Here is an 18788-nt window from a genome sequence, read left to right as displayed (position 1 = left end):
GTTTACAGTATCATTTTCTGTTACACCACCAGTTTATGTGGCGGCTTTCCAGGAGGGTCTTTCAGAGGAGGGCCCAGTATCACAAACTAGTCACTGAAGTATTGCGAACAAGTTGTTCGCAACAGGTTTTTTGTTTTTTTTAATTTAGCAGATTTTCCATGGAAAGAGAAAATCCAGATTAAATTGGGGGCCGGGGAGGAAATACCAGCTGGCATTTAGATGCTGCAAGGAACGTGTATGCCCGAAGAGTGCGGATCCCACAATAAACACCTGTCTGGAAACACCCAGAGTAACATAAGCCGGGAGCTCATGGTGGCATACACACTTCTCTCCCTCTCCATTGTATTCTCACAACAACCCTGTCAAGTAAGTTCGATAGTGACTGGCCCAAGGTTGCCCAGCTGACTTCATGATTTGAATGTTAGTCTCCCAGGTCCTAGTCTGGCACTCTAACCAGAATACCACACTGGCATGCATGCTGGTTCTTTCTCTGGAGCTGCCCTCCCCCAGTTGCCGATCTGTAATAGGGCCTTCTCAGTGGTGGTTCCCCATTTCTGGAGTGCCCTCCCTAGTGAGTGCATCCCTCTCCCACATTATTAACTGTTAGGAGAAATTTAAAAACAGTCCTGTTCACTCAGGCATCTGATGGCCGAAAGATCTATCCCTGCCCCCTCCCCAAAATTATTAGTTTTGAGAGTAGGTGATTGCTTTGAGGAGTGTTTAACTGTTTTAGAAGGTTGTTTATAAGTGTTTTTTAAGAGGAATTAACTGTAATGTTTTGGTATTGATAGGTTTGCTGCCCTGGGCTCCTTTGGAGGAAGGGTGGGAAGTTGCATTAATTTTTATACTGTGTTTATGCATATATTTATGTATATGGATATTGTTTATGTATTTTGCTTTGTAAATTAATTTGATATGTTTTTTTATTGTACCTTGTGTATTCTATTGAAAACCGCTTTGAGATCTTTTAGATAGTAAGCGGTCTGTAAATGGAAATAATAATAATAATAATAATAATAATAATAAACCCGAGGGCAGTGCAGAGGGTGGTCATGTGAGAACGGGCCTTTTCAGTGGTAGACTCCCCCCCTTTAGGCACCAGGCTAAGACCTTTCTGTTCAACCAGGCCTTCGGTTAATGTTGCCTCCTGTGTTGGAGTTCATCTCTTAGTGGGGTGGGAAGGACCTGGTCCTTATGAACTTACTGGTCGATGAGCATTTTGTGGCGTTTGTATTGTCATGGTTTTAAGCTGTTTTTGTGTATCTTATTTTGTCAAGTTGCTCTGAGACATTTTAAATTGTATAAAGTGACTGATACGTGAACTACAATAATAACAACAAAGATGGAATCAGCTTCCAGTTTCTGGGATAGAGCAGCACTTTTCTGATGGAGAGTGCAGGCTACAAGTGGCTTTCAAGCTCATGTCAGGTAAATGTGTTTCCTGCCCCCTAGGGGGCTGCCGTGCCTTGCCATGCGTGTGTGCTGCAGGTGCCAGCCAGGAAACCAGAGAGTGAAAGTAAGAAGAAAGTGACGTACCCAGGCCAAAAGGCGAGTGACTTGCTGCCTCTTCGGGATGTCTCCTCTGAGGGTATACGGCCTTTTGGTTCTTGCTTCCTTCAGGCAGGCTTCAGGTACAGTCGGTAAGCCCGAATTCCCAGTGGCTCTTCTGTTTCTGCCCAATTGTTTTCCAGATTATCACCCAAAAGTTGGAGAGTCTCGAAAGAGAGTCTGCTGTGTTTGCTTTGTCAAAATCTCTCCACTGGCAGCAGAATGGGGTGGAGGGAATGATTTACGGCAAAAAAACACGGTTGTCAGCCTAAGCATGTGGAAGGATACCCCCCCTAATGGAAAGGTGGTGTCTCGAAAAGTATCAAGGTGAAAGGGAATGTGGAAACACCTGTCTGACAATGGGACTGAAATGATTTCCTTTTTTTCACATGCTCCCTAGAGCAGCCTTCGCCAACCTGGTGCCCTCCAGATATTTTGGACAACAACTCCCATCAGCCCCAGACGGCACATTGTAGTCCAAAACATCTCCAGGCACCAGGATGGTAATGGTTGCCCTTGGTTGGTTGGTAGGTAATTGGGGGGGGTGCAGACACCTTTGGGATACTGTGTGTAGTTCTGGTCGCCTCGTCTCAAAAAGGATATTGTAGAGCTGGAAAAGGTTCAGAAAAGGGCAACCAGAATGATCAAAGGGATGGAGCGACTCCCCTATGAGAAAAGGTTGCAGCTTTTGGGGTTTTTTAGTTTAGAGAAAAGGCAAGTCAGAGGCAACATGATAGAAGTGTATAAAATTATGCATGGCATGGAGAAGGTGGATAGAGAAAAGTTTTTCTCCCTCTCTCATAACACTAGAACTCGTGGACATTCAATGAAGCTGAATGTTGGAAAATTCAGGACAGACAAAAGAAAGTGCTTCTTCATACAGCACGTAGCTAAACTATGGAATTCAAAGTGGCAGTGATGGCCACCAACTTGGATAGGTTTAAAAGAAGATTAGACAAATTCATAGAGAAAAGGGCTATCAATGGCTACTAGCCACGATGGCTCTGCCTCCATAGTTGACATGGTTCCAAATACCAGTTGCTGGAAACTGAGGGAGGGAGAGATTACTCTTGTGCTCAGGTCCTGCTTGTGGGCTTCCCATGGACAGCTTGAAGGACAGGATGCTGGACTAGATGGGCCATTGGCCTGACCCAGCCGGCTCTCCTTATGTTCTTATGAGGAGTTGTTGGGTGTTTTGAAGTGCCTCAGGCCCCATCTGCACTAGACATTAACAGAGTTACAATTCCCAGAGTGGGCTTAACAATCAGTCCCTCTTTCCAGGGACCTCTGGAAATTGTACCTCTGTGAGGGGAATGGGGGGGGGGGCTCCTAACAATTTTCAGCACCCTTAACAAACAACAGCTCCCAGGATGCTTTGGGGGAAGCCATGACTTTTTAAAGTGGTATAATACAGCTTTAAATACGTAGTGCAGATGGGACCATAGGTGACGGAAACCTCCCCAGTGGCCTAGCCAGTCTTAAGAATGGAGCACAACCCCCTATTGTGAAGGACGTTTGACATGTTTAGGAACAACTTTGGGCCTGACCTAAATAAATAAATAATATATTTACGCATTTTTACCCACGTTTACCATGGTGTAGGCATTTGTGTACACATTATGTGGCTGAACAACTGCATTGCAACATTCAGAGAAGTGCACATTTCAAAAGCCAGCTATTTTAAAGAACATAAGAACATAAGAAGAGCCTGCTGGATCAGGCCAGTGGCCCATCTAGTCCAGCATCCTGTTCTCACAGTGGCCAACCAGGTGCCTGGGGGAAGCCCGCAAGCAGGACCCGAGTGCAAGAACACTCTCCCCTCCTGAGGCTTCCGGCAACTGGTTTTCAGAAGCATGCTGCCTCTGACTAGGGTGGCAGAGCACAGCCATCATGGCTAGTAGCCATTGATAGCCCTGTCCTCCATGAATTTGTCTAATCTTCTTTTAAAGCCATCCAAGCTGGTGGCCATTACTGCATCTTGTGGGAGCAAATTCCATAGTTTAACTATGCGCTGAGTAAAGAAGTACTTCCTTTTGTCTGTCCTGAATCTTCCAACATTCAGCTTCTTTGAATGTCCACGAGTTCTAGTATTATGAGAGAGGGAGAAGAACTTTTCTCTGTCCACTTTCTCAATGCCATGCATAATTTTATACACTTCTATCATGTCTCCTCTGACCCGCCTTTTCTCTAAACTAAAAAGCCCCAAATGCTGCAACCTTTCCTCATAAGGGAGTCGCTCCATCCCCTTGATCATTCTGGTTTCCCTCTTCTGAACCTTTTGTTTGCAAATTGTTTTGAAAAGTGTGGATTTGGTAGGTTTACCTTTAGATGCAAACTGAATCGAATTTCTTCCCCATCCCTATTTCTGACAGGCCAGGAATTCTTGATACCGCCTCCTCGCAATGTCATGCTTGTGTCGAAGAATTTCAGTCTGTTCTTGACATGGCTGCCGGATGCCAGCGTCCCTTCTGGAGTATCCTACACCGTTCAATGGATGTGAGCATTGAAGGAAAGGGCAATGGCTCGACCAGCCTTCCCCAGCCTGGTGCACTCTTGATATTCTAGACTACAATTCCCATCAGCCCTAGCCAGCACAGTGTGCTGGTTGAGGTTGATGGGAGTTGTAGTCCAAAATATCTGGAGGATACCAGGTTGGGGAAGGGTAGGGTAAACCTTCCTCTTCATTTTTCTGGGATGTTAATAGCAGATAAGGAATCGGAGGGGGGGGCGTCCCCAGTTCACAAATCCTCTTCTAGACTCCTCATGCTGGACAAGCTAGGTTCACACACTTCCCAGGGGAACTGGGGAGAAGCGGTCTTCCACATGACCTGTTTATTGGGCATTCACCCTGATGGATTATGGGGAGGTTGTATGATGCCCACTCTTTGTTGAGCATTCATTGCAGGGAGGTTATCGTTGTCACATCAAGCAATTGTTATCCCACACTTTTCTGTGCATTTTTCTGTCACTTTCCTTCCCACAAAACATTCAGTTATTGGGGGGCGGGATTGTCCAATAGTGCCAAACCCACTTTAATTACATGACCTGTATTTGCTGGTCCCATCACAAAATAGCAACAGTCTGAAATGGCCTTGGACAACATGCTGCTCCTGGTCAGAACAGCTGAGTCCATAGGTCAGGGTCAGGTTGATTGGGACATTGACAGAGCTACTGGGTTGGGTGTTTCTTTTTTATCTTTTAAAACTATTCTATTTCTTGGGGAAAGTGCAAAGTTACATAGAGATATTAAACAAAACAGGAATGTATAAATATAGATAGACAGACACCCACACACCCCATATTTATCATCTGGAAATCTTTTCTATGCAGATCAGGGTAATTCGCATTGGAAAATGTATTAATGTTTTAATGTATTAAATGTTTTAATGTATTTTAAAGTCTGTTTTTATGATATTTTAAAGTGTTTTTAGTGCTTTTGTTTGCTGCCCTGGGCTCCTGCTGGGAGGAAGGGCGGGATATAAATCAAATAATAAATAAATATAGAGAGAGGCATGCACTCCTGACACCCCAAAACATGGTGAGCTCTGATACAGAGCTAGTTTATACAATTAGTAGAATCAAAAGGTAAAGCTTTTCCTGTCAGGGACTGATGGGAGTTGTAGTCCATCTGCAGGGCACCAGGCTGGCAAAGCTTGTTTTAGCTCTTATCCCTATACAAGATGGTATACTTCCTTGGATATTTTATTTCTAAGGCTGAGCCTGCCATTTAAAACAAAAGAAAGAGATCCTTTGGGGACTGAGTCATGGCAAACCCTGGTTCCAGGTAAGCCCCATCCTTGGCTGCAGTCAGCTGCTGAGTGTTCTGCAGACCTCAGGTCTGACAGCTGAAATCATTATGTCCTAATGTGATTCTGAATGCTAACCCACCACCGTTGTGGCTTCATCATTCAGGAACCCTTACAGCCTTCAGTGGAATGACGTCTCACACTGCAGAGATATCTCTGAAACGGCCTGCAACATAACGTGCGTGTCTACAGAACTGAACAACAGATTTTCAGTCCAAGTGAAAGCTCAGATGAAGAACAGCAACAGGATTGCCTCATCAGCATGGGTGGAATTGAAAGACATAGACTACACTATCCACGGTACGTTTGGTAGGACCCTTTGAACCTAAGGCAGCATGAAGGTGCAGAAGGTGGTTTTACTAATGCTGCCAGTTGTTAATTTGTGGAACGGAAGGTTCTGCTGCTTGCCTGGAAGCTTCACACTCTGTCCCAGAAGGCCTAATGAATGAAAGAGAAGAGAGGAACTGCATATGATCAGAGGCTGTGTTCTCTCCAGACAACCTGGCAGATGCAGAGAAAACCCTACTACCTAATGGTATCAGCCTTACCCCAACCTGGTGCTCATGGACAGTGAAGGGGAAAGACGAGAAAATATGCCCAAGATATTGAGATGGCTTCAAGCTGGGGAAGGCTGGCATCAAAGGAAAGTTTAGGATTGCACAGAAGATCACAAGCTCTGACTTAGAATAGCCCAGGTAGCTCATCTGCCAGGCCCAGAGATGAGCAGGAATCTTGGGGGCGGGCAGACATATTTTTGATTCATTCATGATTACTTGTGCTCATTATAGTATCAGGGTGGTTATAGATGATCCTACTTTCAGTACTGTTTGCTCCTGCAGATGTTTCGGGGCTGACATACTACTCCATTTCCAATCGGTGCATGTCCCATAGCTTCCTGCTGAGATCCAGTAATGTTTCACATTACGAATGCTCCAGTTTATTTTTTTGCCCTGCTTTAGCTGTGCTATAGTGCAAGAGTGTCCTTCCGGATGGCAATAATGGCAGCCAGAATGTTAATTTGATCATGGCGTGGGGGATCATATCACCCCTGTGCTTTATCGACTCCACTGGCTCCCAATTTGTTTCCAGGCCCAATTCATAGTGCTGAGTTTGACCTCTAAGGCCCTAAATGGCCTTGGACCAATGTGCCTGAGGGATTGCTTACACCCATATGTATCTGCCCATGATTTAAGATCAGCTGCCTCTGGTCTTCTCTGTGTGCCTGGAATGAACAACGTTAGACTGGCAGGTATGCAGGAGGAGACTTCAGCCGTGGCCTCCAAGCTCTGGAATACCTTACCCCCAAAAGCCTGCTCTGCTCCCTCCCTGATGGTGTTCCAGAGACTTCTGAAAACCCTCTTGTTCCAGAGAGCCTTTGGAAGGGACTGAAGGCTAAGCTTGGAACTGATTTCATTTCCCCTTGTTTAGTCCTCTTTTAATATCACTACCCTAATGTGAAATTAACTGTATTTTATGTATTTTTAATCTATTTTAATGGGGTTTTTGTGTTTTTTATTGTGTATGATTTCATTGTGAGCTGCCCTGAGTGCCCTTTTGTAGGGTAGAAGGGTGAGATAGAAATATTTTAAATAAATATTTCATTTAGGAGGCATTGAAGAAGAATGAGCAATGAAGGATGATGTGCGGACAGTCTGGTATAAATCTATCACTAATGTGCTTATTGCACCAAAGGCATGTTGCAGAATGCTCCTGCAAGTGCACTCACTTACACACGCATGCACACACAGTCTGGAGGGGCCCTTATTCTTCTCTGTCTCTCTTGGTATTGCCCTAATGACTGTTCAATCATTTCCAGTGGAACTCGCCCCCCCAATTCTGCAAGTCAGAAAGACTGAAAACGCTCTTCGAGTGAATGCTACGTTCTCTTACCCATCCTGCACAAAGGCCATCTTGCAAGATCTAACCTACTATGACTTGGAGTTTGGGGCCAATGGAGCAAAGAAAACAGTGAGTAGAAGATGGAAATATACCTCTAAAATCAAATGGGTCTTGTTAGAAGAGCTTGGAAAAGTTACTTTTTTTGAACTACAACTCCCATCAGCCCAATTCAGTGGCCATGCTGGCTGGGGCTGATGGGAGTTGTAGTTTAAAAAAGTAACTTTTCCAAGCTCTGCTTGTAAGCCACCATCATCTATATCTAACATCTATAGATGGGGAACAGCTGCAGCACTAGGGGACTGAAGAAGACCTGCCCTGGGAGTGAGTATCTGAGCATCTGGTTGCTTGCTGCTCGCTCCTTTGGGTTGCTGTCCTTCGAGACAATTGTTTTTAACGTCTATTACCGCCCACTGTTAATTGGGTGGTTATGCAAATGATGCAGATGAATAAATAAATTGCATGAAACACGGGTTTGTCAGGAAAGGATGTTCCCCCTCATCCCAGCTTTATCAGGAAAAGCTTTTTTGTTCCCTTAAAGAAGCACAGGAGGAAAGCCAGCAAAGGAAGTTGGCAACTTGTATATCAGTTTGTGGCCCACCCCTCTTTGTCCGAGCTTGAGTCTCTTTGCATCTCTGCTAGGGATGGATGGATCTATCCATTTTGGTTTCTCTTAGTTTCTCATTTTTCCAACTTTAAATTTCTGGAACAATTTGTGATTTTTTTTTAAATCCTCAGGAAAATTCATCAGCATTGCAGTGCAAAGTTAATGCACACATTTTTGTAAGTAATTTTCCATATAATACAATTTTGTGCGTTATTTTCCACTAAAATATGGTTTTTTATGCACACTGTTACACGACATACTCATTTTTGTGCACATATTTGGTTAGAGAACTGCACCGCAAAATTTGGAGAAGTGCAAATTTTGAAGGTGTGTTTCAGTTTGCATATTGGTATGAGGAGTGCAAAGTAGGTCGCTTCTCATTAAAGTGCAAACGAAATTGAGTTCCTCCCCCGCATCTCCTGCCTCGGCCCAGCATTAGGCTCACTGATACCCCCGTTGATTTCAACCCTTTTTGCTTTTCTTATCTTCCAGAGAAACTACAGCGAGGCTATGGATAATGAGGTGGACATTGACACCGCACATTTGAGCAGTGGCAAATACTGCCTTCGGGCCCGGACGTTCTTCTCCCTGGCCGAGAAATGGAGCAGCTTCTCGGAGCCGATTTGCATGCTCTTACACAACAAAGAGGAGGAAAAGGGCACCTGTAAGAAGGCTTGAATGGTCACTTTGCACACTTGCCCTGACCCAGCACACGCATGTGATACTGATGTATGCATTGTGACCACACCTTGGTCCTACTAAAATGGCGGGTTGCGTCTCTTGACATGGATGGAAAAACTTCCCCTATGGCCACAGATGGAAGGAAAGGGATTAGCAAGCATCCTCCTCCTTTCACTTTTTTCCTTCTGGTCCAAGGCAATGCTGTGGCGGCGGTGTTCTTCAACCTTGAGCCTCCAAGATGTTGTTGAGCTACAACACCATTGGCCATGCTTGCTGGAGCTGATGGGAGTTGTAGTCCAGCAAGATTCTGAAGGCCGAAGGTTTCCCATACCCAAGCTAAACTGACTGGGGATGATGGGAGGTGTAGTCCATCAACACCTAGGGACCTGAGGTTGTGTGAGGAGATTCCTCCTTGACCTCTCCCTTTCATCAGCATCTCTGAAGCCACAACCACTTCTTATTTATATTTCTTTGCTTGCATATAGGCATAGTTCAAGCATCGTAATCTCTTGCTGTCCCTTTTGTCCTGGACATGGTTCAGAACAGGGTGAGCACCAGGGATATGGGGGCCCATCCTGGGCCTTCTCCGACTTTTTTCTCCCCAAATCCAATGTGCTAGAAGTTTTAATTCCAGCACATTGTAGGTTAAAAAATTAAAATAAAGAACACACATGGTGGCCACCATGTTTGTCATGGTAGTAGCCAAATGCAACTTAGCAGTTGTGGAATAAGAGAACTAGCTGAAGAGTAGGAAGGCAGAGAGCAGGTCAGTTCTGCAAATGGAAATAAGAAGGAAGTGGGGTTCTGCAGGGATCTGGGTTGGGAGGCACTGGGACTTTTTAACTTATTCATTTGAGCATTTTAACTGATTGAACAAATCCATGGAGGAAAAGGCTATGAATTACTATTAACCACGCAGTAGAGGCAGGTGGTTCCAGTGTTTTCATCCAAACTTTCAAGGAGCTGTCCCAGACGCTGAAACCTATTCCCAAAGTAGGTTCAGCAGCTTGGACAGTTCCTCAAAAGTTCAGACTAAAACCCAGAGCGGATTCACTGCCCCACTGACATTGGAGCCACCAGTCTCCACGGTAATCATGATAGCTGTGTTCTACCTCAACAGTCAGAGGCAGCTTGCTTCTGAATACCGGTTGCTGGAATCTGCAGGGAGGGTGAGCGTTTTTGCACTCAGGTCTGGTTAGCCATTGTGAGAACAGGATGCTGGACTAGGTGGGCTTTTGGTCTGATACAGCAGAGCTCTTCCTATATTCTTATGTTCCTAAGTGATCTGGAGTTAGGGGTGAGCAGTGAAGTGGCCAAAGTGCTCCAAAGGATCTCTCAAAACTGGATGAATGAGCAATACAGTGGCTTGCACATTTGGGCAATCCCCACCACCACCAATTTTACATATGTATTGGTGGGGTCTGAGACAAAAGGGTAGCCCCACATCCCAGGAATATATCTAGAGACACCGTGTGGTCAGACCAGAGAATGGTAATGATGGCCACCAACTTGGATGGCTTTAAAGAGGATTAGACAAATTCATGGAAGAAAAGGCTATCAGCGGCTACTAGCCATGATGGCTATACTCTGCCTCCATGGTCGGAGGTGATATGCTTCTGAATACGCTGGAAGCCGTAGCATGGGAAAATGCTCTTGTGCTCAGGTCCTGCTTGCAGGCTTCCCATAGGAATCTGGTTGGCCTCTGCGAGAACAGGATGCTAGACTAGGTGGGCCATTGGCTTGATCCAGCAGGCTCTTCTTATGTTCTTATGTTCTCTTCTTAGAAGCTTATTATCATCCTTCTGTTCCTGATGCAAAGCACTTTGGACAAAGAGACCAGGAAGAAAGAGCATGCTGAAGTGGAGAAAAGGGATGAGCTGCCCCCAGACATTAACTGCTTTGGGTTCTTTTCTTTTGTAGCAGAAAACTGGGCCTTTGTTGCTGTTCCATTGCTACTCATGTTCCCTGTTGGCGCCTTTGTTGTTTTCCACCGCTACAAAAGCATGAAGAAACCAGTCAAGATGCCTCGAGCTTTGGTATGGGAAGTATGGAACGTTTTTGAACTAGAGAAGGAGGAAGGTAGATGTCTTCTCAGTTCTGTGGTTCTTGCCACAGGAACACAGGAAGCTACCTTATACCGAGTGAGACCTTTGGTCTATCTATCTCAGTATTGTCTATTACACTGACTGGCACTGGCTTTCCAGAATTTCAGACAGGCATCTCTCCCTGTCTGGAGATGCCAGGAATTGAACCTGGGACCTTCTGCATGCAAAACAGATGTTTTACCACTGATGCCTTGGCAAGGATCATTCCTCTTCCCAGAGGCGTGAACCAGATTGGATTTCTGTATCTGAAACTCCCTAACAGGGGTGGAAGGATCTGTTCATTTCTGCCCTCTTAGTTTTTCATGTTTCCAATTTTATACTTGGTTCTTTCTGCAGCAATTTGTGAATATTTTTTAATCCTCATGAAAATTCATCAACATTTTGCTGCAAATTTGTTTTGCCTTTTTTTTTAGGGAGTTTTGACTAACGTACACATTTTTGCAATTTTCCCTAATATCATATATGTTTGCATGCTATCTTCACAAATATATTAATTCTTATGCACACTTTCCCCTAATATATGCAGTTTTTTAAACATTGTTTGGAGATGTGGAGAACTGCATTGCAAAATTCTTTTAAATGTGAATTTCAAAGGATGGCTGTGTCTCGGTTGTGATACTGTTTCGGAAAGTGACAATTTGATAGATTTTAATCTTTAAATGCAAACAGACTTGCATCCCCCTCTCCCCATCTTTATGTACCACTGAGCTATGGCTCTTCCCCCAGAGGCCTTGGCAAAATTCTTTCCTCTTCCCAGAGACTTGAACTAGACTGAATGTCTGTATTTGAAATTTCCTGATGAAGTGCCAAGGCCTGAAATACACTGGATATTGAACCGATAATGCTGCCTTATACTGAGACAGGCACACTGTTGCTCTGCGGAACCCAGTGTTGTTACTCTCTACTGCCCCCGGTGGCTGGGGATCCTTTTAACTGGGGGTGCAAGGATGGAAGTGAACACTTCCTGCATGTAAAGCAGGTGCTCGACCACTGAGGATAAGTGGCTCTTTAACAGCTGATAGTGTTTTGGTAACTGACATTCAATGGTATTTAATATTCCACACTTGACAGGTCATGGGATTTCATATTTGGTGCCTGCCGAAGTCAAAATCACCAGGAGATGCCAGCAAGACTAGAGAACTGGGATTTTTGAGGGGGGAAATCGACATTCAAAATTTGAATGACAAAACTGGAAATTTTGCTGCATTTTAAACATTTGCAAATAATGCATTTCTGATCTCCTTTGCACATTTATTTGTTTAATTTATTTATTTATTTATTTATTAGTCACTTACTACCAAAAGGTCTCCAAGTGACTTACAATATAATTAAAAGGCAAAATAATATATTATAAAGTAAATAAAGCAAAACAATAACCACCCCCATGCAGCCACAGAACGCTTTGGCAGCACGCTAGCCTTGGCTGTCAAAGTAAAAAAATAAAATCTTCACCCACCCTCCGTCAGATAGAATAAATAAATAAAACTCAAACATAAACACCCACACCCAGCCCAAGGGCAAGTGTGTTATTCTGGGAATTTGCCACCCAGGAGTCTTTGCCTCAGGGAGTGGGTCTTTCTCCAGGGATGGGCTGACACGATACCAGAATCTCTAGGGATGGGTGAATTATGCCAATGTTGGTTTCTCATTTTTTCAATCTTAAATTCAGCTTGCCACACTTCCACATCAATTTGAAACTTTAAAAAATAATCCTTATGAAAAGCCTTCAGCATTTTCGTGTGCATTCCTCCTAACATAATGCATTTTTGAAGGCAGTGTTGCTCAATAGACTCATTTTGAAGCGGTTTTCCCCAATGTAATGAATTTGTGTGTGGTGTTTTCACTAATACGTGCACGTTATGCATACTTTTTCCGCATACATGCGTTTGTGTGGTTGGAGAACTGCATTGCAAAAGTCAGGGAAGTGTGAATTTCAAAGAATGGCTCAGTTTCTATTTGAGGAAATGCAATTGAAGCATAGGTATGCATTAAAATGTGAAGTGAATTGGACTTCTCCCCATCCTCAATAGTCTCCCCAGCTATTCACCATTAGCGTAATCGATTCTAGTTTAAAATAGTAATATACATAGACATCCAGAAGTAAAAAGATCCAGCCATATCCCTCTAAATGATCAATCTCATTCTCTCTCCCTTAGGATTTTTCCAAAGGTCCAACAAAGTTGCTGGAATTTGGGGAAATGGAATTAATCAAGGCGCATCCTCTCATGTGTACAGGAGCTCCTGTTGAATTGGGAAGGAGGAACAGGACTGGTCTCCAGATATGCTCAGACTTGAGTCCTTCTATGCATTCAGTGTCAGAAGATGAGGAGGAGGAGGAGGAGGAGAGTGGAAGCCCCATACCTTACACTGAAATGCTTCGATTCCAAAAGAAAAGGATAAACTGCCAAACGGTCAGCGTGTGTCAGGAAGGACCTCGCCCATCTTCTGGATCTTGGAGTTTTCTGCCAGATTTAATGGTGTCAGAGGTCCCTGTTTCAACAGGGTGGGTGACAGTGGAGGCGGATACTTGCTTCCAAGAGAGCAAGGGGATCTCAAGTTCTGGGAGTTCCTGTGTAGAGGAGTCCCTTGGGTTTCCAGTTGGCTGCCCAGCTGCAAGAGGAAAGGGATGGAACAATGTGAATGGGGATATAGATTTCCTGTCTGTATTGATGGGAGGATCTGATATCAACCTTCCCAATGGGCAGCAATTCACGGCTGCAAGAGGCCATCCTGAAGCCAGCTGTGAAAGACTGGAAGACTTAAAGATACCTCTGTTTGGAATACTAGACAACCTGGATTCCTGTGGGCTCCTTCTTGAGGAGCAGTTTGTAGATGAAGGAGGATCTGAAAATGACTCTAGTGACTGCGGAAGTCTTGTGGTCGAAATGCCTTTTTTGAAGATGCCTTGTAGGGAAGCCTTAGAAAATGGGCTACAGAAAGAAAAGGGGGAGTTGGGACGGGACAGTCCTCCAGAAACTAAGTTCCATGGGCCAAAACACACATATTACATTGCAAGAACCTGATGTGGATGTTTTAAAATTGGCTGGATTTCCCTAGTTGTTTCATCAGTATCAAAGTGGTGAATTTTGCACTGAAAGATCTACAACAGTAAGATTCACTGGGAATCCCAAACTTGGTGCCCATCATGCAAAGAAGGGGAACCAGCGACCCTCCAGAGATATTCCCATCATCCTTAAGCATCAGCCATGCTGGCAGGGGCTGGTGAGAGTTGAGGTCCAACAACATCTGGAGGGCATCAGGTTAGCTACCTCTGGCCTAAGGAATGCATGAAGGAACTGCAGCAGATGGAAATGTTCTGCCACCCCCTCAGGGCTTCAAGGACAGCTAAACATTAAAGGATCCACTGATGCCAGAATCAAATGGCAGTGTGGTAGAGACACTGTTGTAGTGGAGCCATGAGTTGAGGGACATCATCTAAGGAAGTGGAGGATTCAAATTCGTGGTGGTGTTCTGCAGTTATTAATTTGTTTACACAGTGCAGTGTTTCAAAGAGGTGATGATGTTGTTAACATAAAATTCTGTTAACGGAAATCTAAAACAGGCTTTCAAAACCCAGGCTGTGTACACATAATACATTTAAAGCACATGGCTTCCCCCTAAAGAATCCTGCGAGCTCATGATTTACTCATCACAGAGCTACAATTCCCATCACCCTTTGCATAATACAGTTTCCAGGATTCTTTGGGGGAAGTCCTGTAGTTTAAGGGAATGGTGTATATACAACTTCAAACGGGCGTTCAGAACCCTTGACAGAGAGTGGAGAGTGTCGTAAGAGACATGAGCATTCAAAAGAATGAGGGCTAAATTGGGGAGTGGGCATGTCAAGCGGGAAGCTCTAAGGCTTGTAAGCGCGTTCAGTGTTCCCCCAATTGGAAGCATCTCCCTTAGTTACAAGCTCCCTTCAGACCTTCCAGGGATGGAATGGGTGCAAAGAGACATCCGTAGCAGGGCTGGTATGCATGTGCTTTTCCCCCCTTCCCAGTTTAAGCCCTCCTGTGTTCTCTTGAATGCTTTACTAAGGTCACATCCACACCATATATTTAAAGCACTCTTATATCACTGTAACAGTCATGGCATCTCCCAAAGAATCCTGGGAATTGCAGTTTGTTATGGGTGCTGGGAATTGCAGCTCTGTGAGGGGTCTCCCAGCAACTTTCAGCACCTTTAACAAACTACAATTCCCAGTATTCTTTGGGGGAAGCCATGACTGTTTAAAATGGTATAACACTGCTTTCAACGCAGTGGCGGCTAGTAGCTCCCATGTCAGTGAGGCAGTGGAATCCGCTCCGGGTTTTAGTCCAAACTTTCACGGAGGACTAAAACCCAGAGTGGATTCCACTGCCCCACTGACATGGGAGCCACCAGCTACCACTGTTTAAATGTATAGTGCAGATAGAAGCCAGGTGGATAGTGTGGTTGGAGCACACCATCTTGCGAACAGTTGGACTAGTGTTCGACCCAGTTGCAGTTCAAGAACACAGCACAGCTCGGTCTTTTTGAAACATTTAATGACTATCTGGACATCTAGCAGGCTGACTTACGCATGAGAATAAAAGGTAGTATAGTAGATTCTACTCTCAAATCAGTCAAGTGGACTTCAGTGGAGAAGGAACTTGTGGAACGTTGACCATTACACAGAATCTGAGGCAGGCCCGACTGGTGCTTGTCTTTGGCTGCTGCTGTGTAAATCCTTGTCCCCACCCCACCGTTTGCAAAATGTGGGGAGAAAGATTTGCCTCCCTCTTCAGAAAAGGCAGTTTTAACCCTGTGAAATAGCAAAAGCTTCTATCTTAGCTAATTCAGCATACGTAAAGAAAGCCAGGAGGCTCAATCAATAACAGTGCAATCCAGTGTATGTTTACATGGAAGTAAGTCATGGGTTTAGGATGGCACTGTTAATCTGAATTATATAAGTTCTAAGCTGCTGTGTATTCTAAGTGTATATTTTTATGTGTGTATATCACAATTACGTGCATATATTTTTAGCTGATTAACGGAATCCTCATAGGGATCCAGAGCAAGCTTGGGTGAAGTTCTGTTTGTTGCTTCCAAAACTGTCTCTTTCTATATATGTGTGTGTGTGTGTGTGTACATATTGTCACCTTCTGGTGGTGACAGCAGGCCCCACGGGCTGCCGAGTCTCCTTGTGAGCCTTGTATTGTGGCTGGCCACTAGCTTTGCTAAGAAGCCACTGTGAAGGCAAGACAGGCCAAACCGATCAATCCGGGCAATGTTCTGTCCAGCATCCTCTTCTGTTTTCCTTCTTCACATGAACTGAAGTTGGGTGTTGGGAGGAGGTTGGAGTAAGACAGGCAGAGGCAGGTACACGGAGGGAGGGCTCCCTTCTCTTGTGTTTGTCTTTTTCTTCCTGTGTCCCTAGCCATTTAAGGGGGTGGAGGGACAGAAGAAGTTGACAACTGAGGGTTAAGATAGCAGCCGTCAAAGGGTCATGTTTGATCCAGTGGCTTACCTAGTACTCATCTCTCTTTCAGTGGGGGGTGATGGTTCAATGTCAGTGGGGCAGTGGAGTCTGCTCCGGGTTTTAGTCTTAACTTTCAAAGAGCTGTCCAGGGTTCTCCTTGAAAGTTCAGACTAAAACCCGGAGCAGGTTCCATTGCCCTACTGACATGGAGCCACCAGCCAATACCTACTCTCTTTCAACATTCAAGGGCCCATTAGTCAATTCATACCAGCAGTGATCATCCTTGGTCAATGTTTTTGGGATTTTCTAGGAGAGAACAGACCTACATTGTACAAAGCTACGCTTCCCTTTACCCCTGTGTCACCAAGCCACATGTACTGGAAATCCCCCTCCACCCCCACCCTTGATAACACTCAGGGTGATTCAAACAGTGTTTTTCTAAGGAAGTTTACTGTGACAAAGTCTGATATACATCCATGAAACAAATGTGAATTGTAACCTTGCCAATTCCTCTTGTGGGCATTATTCCATTTCTACAAACAGGAGCAGGTGGGAATGAGACATTTCTCTAGAATGCGAAATACTGGGTTGTATCCAATTTACTCAGAGTAGGCCCACTGAAATTAATAGACCTAGCTTGGACCACATTCACACCATACATTTATTCCACTTTAAACTATCATGGCTTCCCCCAAAGAATCCTGGGAAGTGTCATTTGCGGAGAGCACTCTTGTTAGGAGACCCCCCCCCTATTCCCCTCATAGAGCTACAATTCCCAATCTTGGGAAGAGGGACTGACAGTTAAACCACTCTGGAAATTGTAGATCTGTGAGGGGAATAGGGGTCTCCTAACAACTCTCCGCTCCCTTCACAAACGACACTTTCCAGGATTACTTGGGAGAAGCCATAATTATTTAAACTGGAAAAATAGTGAAATAAATGTGTAGTGTGGATGTGGCATTACTCGTGTTCATTAATTGCTATGGGTCTACTCTGAATAGGCCTAGCATTGGATAGAATCTGCTGAATACCCAAATTGGTCATCAGGTTGCCTTGGAAACCTCCCGTCTACTTTTAAATTTGCTACTGAAATGGGAGATATGGCAGCCTCACCTTCTTCTGACCCTTTCCCCCCTACGGGCCATTTGTTTGCACCCTCACTCTTCACAATTTGCTATAGCAAATGGAGTACAGCTCTCATTTGTCCTAGCCAGCTCAGGGCTGATGGGAGTTGTAGTCCAAAACATCTGGACAGCACCAGGTTGGGGAAGGCTATGCTATAGTGAACAGAGCTGTGGGTGTGTGCCCCTCAACAGGCAGAAGGAAGGGTGATGAGAAAGAAATGGGGGGGATTACAGGGTTGTGCCTTGTCTCCTTATCGAATAGAAAAGGAAACTCTGGGTTGGAAACTGGCAACTTATCAATAAACTATGGTGCATATGTATGTGTGCATGTTTTCTTGATTCTCTTGCTAAATTGTATGGTTATTTACATTGCCATAGAATGTGTGTTTTATGTTTTGTACCCACAAATGGGCTGAAAATAAATATTTACAAGAAAAAAAACTCATTCTGTTCAAATGTGTTTTCTGCAAATGGGTCAAAACGTGTTTTGAACGTGTTTCCGTGGGTGAAGGAGTGATGAGAACAATCAAATTTATTTTGAAACAAGGGATGAGCCAAATGTTCTATTGAGAACCTTCAACTTGAAATGGAGGAGGAGGGGTGTGTGTGTATTTTTAATGGACCTGACAATGGTGGTGATTTTGGTGGTGGGAGTGCGCCATTTTTCACTCAGTGGGGTTAGAGAACCTTTTTTAGCCAGAGGGACACATTTCTTCATAGCCACCTTTTGGGGGCCGCATGCCAGTGGTGGCTGAGACCAGAGGCACAAGTGGGCAGAGCAACAGATTTATTTATTTGTTTGATTTATATCCCGCCCTTCCTCCCAGTAGGAGTCCAGGGCGGCAAACAAAAGCACTAAAAACACTTTGAAACATCATAAAAACAGACTTTAAAATATATTAAAAACATGTTTAAAAGCATACTGCTGTACACAATAGATGTGACTCTTACCATTGTGCCGTTGTGTACATCAGTGGTGGCTGATGCCCATTGGGACTAGCAGAGCAGAAGGCAGGGAGTCCAACAGTAGGTGGAGCTAGAGCCAGTAACTGGCACTGCCATAGCCAATGAGAGGCGGAGCCAATTAATTTTGCCCTCCTCCTCCTCCCTGCTGAGTTCCACAAGGGCAATATTGAGACTAAGGAGAAGAAGGAAGCTGACAGGAAGCGCCACCCCCCTCTGCACTAGATGGAAGAAGTGATGCAGGTGAGGGCAGAGCTTGGAAAATTTACTTTTTTGAACTACAACTCCCATCAGCCCAATCCAGTGGCCATGCTGGTTGGGACTGATGGGAGTTGTAGTTCAAAAAAAGTAACATTTCCAAGCTCTGGGTGAGGGTTGGGGCAGACTGAGGGTGGTTGGGCAGTGCCCCACTTGCCCAAATAGACCAGCCTCCACTGGTATACGTTCCATCCATTCAAACATCAGGCCATTCTCCCTCCCGCTCCATCTAATATTCCATATCCTATCTTACCTTGCTAATGTTTATTAATAGTGTGAGTTATCGTAGTAGCTAACAGATTCATCTGAGAAACAAGAAGTCTCCAGTTCTATACCCACCTGTGCTATGAACTCATT

The 18788-nt window shown here is 44.6% G+C and overlaps 1 protein-coding gene across 2 annotated transcripts; it reads left to right on the top strand.

Moving 5' to 3' along the window:
* The first annotated feature begins 1496 nt into the window (after nucleotides 1–1496).
* On the top strand, nucleotides 1497–17618 carry IFNLR1 (interferon lambda receptor 1). Of its 2 annotated transcripts, none has more exons than XM_061597520.1 (7): nucleotides 1497–1631; nucleotides 3921–4044; nucleotides 5461–5654; nucleotides 7171–7322; nucleotides 8350–8521; nucleotides 10459–10574; nucleotides 12800–17618. In XM_061597520.1, the coding sequence occupies exons 1-7, from the start codon at nucleotides 1574–1576 to the stop codon at nucleotides 13664–13666; spliced, it is 1683 nt and encodes a 560-aa protein (XP_061453504.1). In that variant the 5' UTR covers nucleotides 1497–1573; the 3' UTR covers nucleotides 13667–17618. The 2 variants fall into 2 exon arrangements, with proteins under 2 accessions (XP_061453504.1, XP_061453503.1); XM_061597519.1 differs by having other exon boundaries at nucleotides 1497–1640.
* Nucleotides 17619–18788: the final 1170 nt, after the last annotated feature.

Source organism: Rhineura floridana, chromosome 15 (genome assembly GCF_030035675.1).
Source record: "Rhineura floridana isolate rRhiFlo1 chromosome 15, rRhiFlo1.hap2, whole genome shotgun sequence".
Lineage (NCBI taxonomy): Eukaryota > Metazoa > Chordata > Lepidosauria > Squamata > Rhineuridae > Rhineura > Rhineura floridana.
This window is presented reverse-complemented; position numbering and strand designations above follow the sequence as displayed.